An 8554-nucleotide genomic window follows, 5' to 3' on the forward strand; every position below is an offset into this window, starting at 1 on the left:
CTCTGAATGCGAGTGCAGCAACAAAGATTTCCATGGAGACTCCAGAGGTTGGGAGCACTGATCAACTAAAAATAGCCCTAAAAAATTCCTTACAAGGTTAGCTTATTCTTACATGGGTATGTTATGCTTTTTGTTATTGAATTTGGGGTCCTTATTGCATTTTGGATGATAACAGTAATTCGGAGCTGAAGGATTTAAGCCTTTTCTGAAAGTAAATTGCTGATTGCCCGTTTGGGTTTTGTGAATGTCAATGCAAGGCCTGAACAGGGGTGTTTTCGGCGTTCCAGTGGCTAAAAGGACCGAAATAGAGAAGCTTCTAATGCTGCTTGAAGAACAAAACCCTGTACACAATCCTACTGAAAATCTCCAAATGGTAAATGCGTTTGTATTTCAGTGTGAATCTGGGTTCCGAAACTAAGTGGATCTAGTCCAATGGTTGGTGGCATTTACAAAAGAAATTAGCGCTATTATTCCATTTCAAGATTTGGGATCCCATGTTCTAATTAGATTTGGGCATGGATAGGATACCATGGATGCTCTAATGTGAAGTTTCTACCAGGTCGAAGGCTAGTGGAAGCTTCTATACAGTACAATAACAATCCTGGGCTCTAAACGGACAAAGCTAGGTCTCCGGGACTTTATTGCTCTGGGGGAGTTTGTGCAGACTATCAATACAAAAGAGGTGGCTCTGCTATCCAGTTTGTCATTCATTCATGAATTGCTTGTCTTTTATTCTAAATTCAAAATCATATCAGAAAAGCTTGGGTGTTCATGGCTTTGATTTCTGTAGGGACCCATATGGGTTTTGAAATCTTAATCCTCTGAATGTAGGGAAAAGCAGTAAACACCATTGGCTTCAGTGTTGCCGGCTTGGGCATGCTCACAGGAGAGCTAACTATTGAGGCTTCCTTCAAGATTGCAAGCCCTAAGGTTCCAAACCCTAACCCTTACTGATTGTAATATGGATTAGTCTACATTCTTGAATAGAATCAAAATGTGCACATTGAGGTCTTCCAATTAATGTTGAGAAACTGATTTTATAATGGATTAGTCCATGTTCTTGAATAAGTCAAAATGTTCACTCTGATATATTCCAAACGATTGGGAGAAACTGAGTATGATATGGAATAGTCCATGTTCTTGAATAGAATCAAAATTTACACTTTGATATCTATTGAGCCATTGTGGAAAACTTATTACAATATGCATTAGTTTATGTTCTTGAATAGAATCAAAAGGTGTGCTCTGATATTTCCGAAATCATAGGGAAAACTCAGGTGCCTAATGAACATGGAATTAAGGTTGAGGGCTGAATTTCACCAGCTCAAGATCAAATTCAATTTGTTGTTTCATGTCTTTTCCTATTCCTTGATTTGATTCATTCAAAATTTATAGTCAACATTGTTCAGTTTCTCAATCTTGCATAAGTATTTAAACTAATCCTGCCCTTCTTTCCAACCAGCGAGTTGACATCCAGTTTGAAAGATCAGCCATTGCCCCTGAAACGGTAGGCTACTTTGTTTCAGAAATACAGGTTGTTAACAAGATTTGGCATGGAATTTTCGGTTGTGAGGTTGCAAATGTCTTTGCTGTTTGTGATTTGCAGTTACTAAATTTGTTCCGAAAGAACTATGATATACTTCTCAGCATTTTCAATCCCCAAGGCTGGTTGGAAATAACGTATCCTTGACCATATGTTTCCTACGATAATTAGAGGACTTCTTTCTCTTTCTCTGTGAAAATATTGAATTGGCTGCAGTTTGATTTTAATTTTGAAAGTGTGCAATAGTTAAAAGTGATTTTGGTCACATGAATGATGGTCCTTAATGTGGGGAAAGATATGTTGACAATATTACTAGGATTGGTAGGGATGACAAAGGTAATGTCTTTCTCCTTGAACGAGTGGCAGGAGAAAAGCTATCTGGGTAAGGTTTGCAAGTTCTTAGCTGTCAAAAAAAATGATGCAGAGAAATGTAATTTATGAGAGCTTGGTTGGCTGACTGCATCAAGCTCAGAGAATATCATTGTGAAAAAAGATATTCCTAGGCTGATGACTCTTAGAGATTATTTAGTTAAATTGTACAATGTGTTCTATAATTGATTTAAAGGGCCACAATAATATATTTTGTTCTTTAATTCTATAGCAATCATTTGAATAGACTGAAAAAGTAAATACAGTTACCTGGTTTCAGTGGACTTGAAGTCAGGTAAATAACCTGCACGAAATTTCCACTTCAGGGCTTCTCAAAATGCTGTGATGGTTGTCACCCTGCTCTGAATCTATGATCGCAATTATTCTATCATCAAACTCGCATCATCAGATTGGATAATTGAAAGGTGGAACAAGTGAACATGTGGCCAAGTTGTAAAATATAAAATTCAAGTAAAATTATATTTAAATTAAATATAACAAGTTAAAACTAAGTTTTATAAAATATATATAATTTATTCATTTTATATTAATTACGCCGTAAGGCATTTCCCTCTGAGATCAACTCCCCTCTCTGCCTACCTGTCATCTTGTAAGCCACAGGATTATATGTTAGACGATTGCAACCATTTCAGCCGTTGATCGGGGTTGCCCAAACGGTTTGGGCGTTTCATCGAATAGTTTCATCCGGGCAGCAGGGTTTGTACCTTAGATCAAACGCTTGCCCTCGCTCTGGTTTTGGTTTCAGGCTCGCTGTTCTTGCCGGTCTTCGTATTTTTCCTCTGCGTATTTACTCCACTGGAAGATTCGTTAGCTGCATCGGGGGAGACAAGCATTGTGGCTGAGCTGGGGAAGGGACAGAGATGGAGATGCCCAGGACAGATAACGCTTTGACAGAGTGGTTGAATCAGGGGAGGCAGGCCTGCCCCTTGAAATCCATCGATTACTATCCTTGCGCGAAGAAAACTTCTGAACACTCCAACCAGGTTAAGATGGCAGGACTGTAAGTCACTACATTGTTTTGATTATATTTAATTTATTATACATAATCAAACAATGGGTTTTTTTTCTGCTTCAAATCTCGCTGAGCAGCCGCTGTGTAACGTAACCCGTTCTTACAGTCATGAGCTTGACCAGCAATGCCCTTAGCATGGTAGATGCTCTGGATACATACGGACAGAATATGGTCCTATGGAGGCCTCCAAAAACAGAGAGATCATCCAATTCCTCTAGTACTGCAGATTATTACCATCATTATAATCAAATTTGGGATGTATTAGAGGTTGATAAATTGGTTCCCGATGTGACTGTGTCCAAGGATGAATCCTCTATGAGTATTCAACAAGCGGTGAACAGTGCACCGGATAAATCTGAGCGGAGATTCGTGATACATATAAAGGCTGGGGTGTATAAGGAGATTGTTAGGGCTCCTCCCAGTAAAACTAATCTTATGTTTGTGGGTGATGGCATGGGGAAGACTGTGATCACGGGGTCTATGCGTGTGCCATCCCTACCTGGTGTTCCAAGTACATATGGCTCTGCAACTGTTGGTAATGCTCATCATTGTTCCTCTTCCTCTTCATATTAAGTTGGAATTTATTTCTTTGCCTGAATTTGGTTTTGTTATTGTGTTTGATCATGGTGTGGTTCCTGGCAGATTTGAGATGCCTTGAATTGAAATTGGAAAATCTGCTCTTCCAACATGTTTTGATCATTACACATGGTTCTTGCGGACCACATCCCTCTGTGATTTTTCGGGTCAACCTTAGTCCATATTCTCTCCTCTCTCACCTTTTGTCACTAATTCACCCCAAGAGACATTAAAAGAGCTGTTAGGATCTTGAGCACCAGCAAAGAAGTAGATGAGTAAGGTCTGCAAGTTGAATTTGCATTGGCTTTCCCTCTTCATGGTCTCAAAATATCATCCACCCCATCTTCCAATTGAAGGATATTTCTGATAGAAATAATTACAGGAATATTATGATTGGGCGTGCCTTTGTCGAACTCTATGTTATGGGCGTGAACGTGTGGCTTTCTCAACATCTACAGAGGAACAAATTCAAAGCTATGGGGCAACCAAGTCTTAGAAGAGATTATGAAACTAGTGACCACATTTTTAGCCTGTGTGCTATTATCAAGGAAGCTGACGTCCCTCATCTAAAGTCCTGTTGCTTTGTGGATTTTCAGAAGGCTTTTGGACTCTGTTCCAAGGGAATTATCGTTCTGGAGACTACGTGAAATTGGCATCTTTGAGTGTCTCATAGTTGCTTTCATGAAATTCCATGGGATATACATTAATGGGTTAGAGCATAACCGAGCGAGGACTTCCACAAGGAAGATGTTTACGTTTTACACCATGTTTTGTTTACCTTATTCTTATTTGCAGAGGATCTGATCCTTTTAGCCTCCTCCCCTAGGGACATTCAGAGATAGCTTGATGCCCCTGCCAATGTGATGGTCATAGAATGATGGTGGTGAACCTTAGTGAAACTGAGGTTGTGATTTAAATATCCAAGAGCACCCTAACAAACTTCCACTTCTTCTTCAAAGGAAGCGAGGTGGAGATTACCATTGCTTATACATCTATGGGATCTGATCCATAGCCCTTAGGTTTAGCTTAAGGCATGTCTTTCAACCCAAACTTAGAAAGGGTTATAGGTCTCTCTCCATGCTTGACCGACAATACTTCCATATGCATTTTCAGGACATCTCTTCTGAGATGCATTTTTTGACACAATTAACAGACCTATAGTACTATACGGTGTTGAAATCTTGGGGCCTACCTCGTTACCACCTGACTGCGCGCAAGCTGAGACAATCCAATTCCTCATGCTACAGTGTATGATTTAGCATAAACAAACAGTTCCATAACCCATTGTACAAACAGTTTGGCATTCATCCCTTTTTCCTTGAGAGCATTTTTGGACTTGTCTTCTTTCTTCACGGGAAACTCCTATCTGGCCCTTTGCCTTTTTTAGATTGCCTCCACAGGCCCCTTTGTCTAGCGAATGTGCTGTTTTTTTAAAGGCGTCTTCAGTTCTTCAAAGAGTGCCTCCCTCCTTTTAGCTATTCTCTAGATGCCCTAGTGACATCCTAGCCCTTCAATGGAAATAAACATGGATATCAAAGAGGACGTCTATCTACAGTAAATTCAGGTCACTTGGATTGAATCCCACAACGGTTTCACAATCAAATGACCTTCTACTATGATCACTTATTGTACTAGTATGATCTAGGAAGCAATTCTCTTTGATACATTTGCAGATTTTTATGGGTCTTCTTGCAGAACCCAAAGGGCTTTAAACGCTTGTTCAATTCTGTGGCCAAGGAATCCACTACCATTGCTTCCAATTCCTTCTGCATGGACATAAAGTGTGCCCTTTCTGCCATGTTGCTAAGAACTACTGGATAAAAATGCCAAACCACAACACTGAGGGCCTGCATGCTGGTTAAACTTAAAAGCCTGAGGAAAGGTAGAGATTTGGCTGACAAGACTTCTTTGGAGACAATCAATTGTGAAAATGACCATCCAATTAATGAGAGAGAAATTTTCTACTTGAGTTCAACCCAGATTAATTCCCTTGCAAAGGAATGCTGATCTAGAAAGCATCAACAAAATACAAATGAGAGGAGAAGGAAACAATCAAAATCCAGCAGTGCTTGGAATGCAATCCGTCATTTGCAAGGGAAGCAATAATGCTTTTCTTCAAAGAATGCCTCCCTCCTTTTAGCTATTCTCTAGATGCCCTAGTGACATCCTAGCCCCTGAATGGAGATAAACATGGATATCAAAGAGGACGTCTATCTACAGTAAATTCAGGTCACTTGGATTGAATCCCACAACGGTTTCACAATCAAATGACCTTCTACTATGATCACTTATTGTACAAGTATGATCTAGGAAGCAATTCTCTTTGATACATTTACAGATTTTTATGGGTCTTCTTGCAGAAACCAAAGGGCTTTAAACGCTTGTTCAATTCTGTGGCCAAGGAATCCACTACCATTGCTTCCAATTCCTTCTGCATGGACATAAAGTGTGCCCTTTCTGCCATGTTGCTAAGAACTACTGGATAAAAATGCCAAACCACAACACTGAGGGCCTGCATGCTGGTTAAACTTAAAAGCCTGAGGAAAGGTAGAGATTTGGCTGACAAGACTTCTTTGGAGACAATCAATTGTGAAAATGACCATCCAATTAATGAGAGAGAAATTTTCTACTTGAGTTCAACCCAGATTAATTCCCTTGCAAAGGAATGATGATCTAGAAAGCATCAACAAAATACAAATGAGAGGAGAAGGAAACAATCAAAATCCAGCAGTGCTTGGAATGCAATCTGTCATTTGCAAGGGAAGCAATAATGCTTTTCTTCAGATTGTAGGTTGCTGAAAAGAAGAGAGCAATAACATTTATTTTTGCAGATTCTGCACTTCTTTCATCCTATTAAAGCATCAAAAAAATTAATTATGGTTTTACATTTTAAGAATAAGATATTTGGAACCCTTTCATATGATAGGTGTAATGTCTTTCAACATGCATTGGGGTTTGTAAGTTTGAGAAATTTCAATGGGCATATGCTAAAATCGGATCCTCTGTTTATTCTGATAACTAGATAAATATGTGTATGCTATTTCTAAACAAAGACGGAATTTAATACTTACAATTACCATCGTTCTTTGGTTTTGAACTCTTATCAAAGGAAAATTCAATCAATCCATATTCCTCGATCCCACTAAATCTTGTTTTAGATGTTGAGGATTGCTAATTTATTTGTTTTCACAATTGCAGCTGTAAATGCTGATGGCTTCTTAGCACGGGATATAACATTCGAAAATGCAGCAGGGCTAGGTAGTCAACAAGCGGTAGCCCTAAGAGTAGATAGTGATCACTCTGCCTTCTACAACTGTGCCTTTCTTGGCCACCAGGATACATTGTACACTCATATTCTTCGTCAGTTCTATAGAAACTGCAGAATAGAAGGCACTGTTGACTTCATATTTGGAGACTCGGCAACCATCTTTGAAAACTGTCTCATTCTGCTGCGTCCTCGTCAAATAAACTCAGACAAAGGATCATCAGATCCTGTCACTGCACAGGGTCGAACAGATCCAGCCGAGCCCACAGGATTTGTTTTCCATAACTGCACTATCAATGGAACTGAAGAATATATGAGGGCTTACTATGCCAACCCAAAAATTTACAAAGGCTATTTGGGTCGGCCATGGAAGATGTACTCCAGAGCAATCTGCATAAATTCATATTTGGGAGAGGCCATTAGCCCTGAGGGATGGATGCCATGGATAGAGGACTTTGCTCTTAACACGCTTTACTATGGGGAATACCAGAATTATGGGCCGGGGGTTAAGGTTTCTGGAAGAACGCCATGGTCTAATCAGATACCTGAGAGAAATGTAGGAATGTATACTGTTGGAAACTTTATACAGGGAGACGAATGGCTGCCAGATATAATCAATTAATCCAAAAACAAAGGTTGGTTACTATGCAATCTTCTAATGCGTGATTTTCTTCTACATTGTTGTTGTTCCCTGATGATGGTGAAGAATTCAACGGGAAGCAATGGGACTAAAAATTCTCAGACAGTTGCAACCCAAAAATCCATGAGCCACATTGTTTCCTTCTATCACTGTTTCATCTGTCTTTGGAGTATTGCAATTTCAATCTGCTATGAAGGAGCCACTTGCTTTTCATTGGAGGAAAATGTTATTTGTACCTGTCTGCAATTTTTACTGCACTATTTTGATCGACATTGATGACCAAAATGGCAGAATAATTTTGTACCTGGTGCAGAGGAAAGCTGTTTTGTTACTGGGAAAGTTTCAACGCAGCACTATTTTGTGATTGGGCGAATCCTCCCGCAGTTATGTTTGAAGCATGGGATAAAACTTTTGGAAAAATGTTATGAACTCTAAAGGTTTGGGTGTCTGTATTTGTTGTTGTTTTTTTTTAAAATCACGAAAATTGGTTGAATGAAAATTACAGGGATTTATTGAACCACCAAACATAATATTGACTCTCAAGTTTTAAGTAGATATCATTCAAGTTCTCAATATGTTCTTAATATAAAAAAAAACATGCAACTTATACACGCTGAGTGTAAGTGCAGAGCGATTTGGTGAACAGAAGCAAAAACAAGTCTATCGGTCAGCTTTCTGGTAATAGAGGACTCTACGACAACATTACAGCATACTTTTTAAACTAACCAAAAGACTTTTAAAAGGCTTGAAATAAAAACCGGACCTAGAAAGTTATAAAAGTCTGACCTTCCTGGTATAAGATACAAACTATTATTAACACCAGAAATAAAAAGACAACCACAATGAAGAATAATTTAAACATCGTTGGAACTAATAGATTCTAGAACAATATAAGTTTGGATAATACTTTGATCATTTGAAGAATAAGGTACTTAATTTTTAACAGCATGTTATTCTCGACAACGTCATGGCTTATTCTGTGTGACAATTTGCATACACTCTCTTTGATTTTTCCAAGGAGTGATGTTATTCAAAATATATCTCCCTGTGGGTGTCCTTATGCTGCACACAAGCAATGATGCATTCACTTTTTTCAACTTTATGTATGTTTATCATTTCCATCCATAT

General features: G+C 38.8%; 1 protein-coding gene and 1 long non-coding RNA gene across 2 annotated transcripts; both read left to right on the forward strand.

The window, feature by feature from the left end:
• Positions 1-570: 570 nt before the first annotated feature.
• On the forward strand, positions 571-1162 carry LOC149250324 (uncharacterized). The gene is made up of 2 exons (XR_016265937.1): positions 571-682; positions 832-1162. It is a non-coding gene; the product is annotated as an uncharacterized LOC149250324 (long non-coding RNA).
• A 2098-nt stretch (positions 1163-3260) lies between these two features.
• LOC149250325 (putative pectinesterase/pectinesterase inhibitor 51) lies at positions 3261-7635 on the forward strand. The gene is made up of 2 exons (XM_089456428.1): positions 3261-3480; positions 6720-7635. The coding sequence occupies exons 1-2, from the start codon at positions 3261-3263 to the stop codon at positions 7406-7408; spliced, it is 909 nt and encodes a 302-aa protein (XP_089312554.1). The 3' UTR covers positions 7409-7635.
• The last annotated feature ends 919 nt before the right edge of the window (positions 7636-8554 follow it).

Source organism: Pinus tabuliformis, chromosome 7, assembly GCF_031772625.1.
Source record: "Pinus tabuliformis cultivar Carrire ecotype Pingquan chromosome 7, CPIR1, whole genome shotgun sequence".
Lineage (NCBI taxonomy): Eukaryota > Viridiplantae > Streptophyta > Pinopsida > Pinales > Pinaceae > Pinus > Pinus tabuliformis.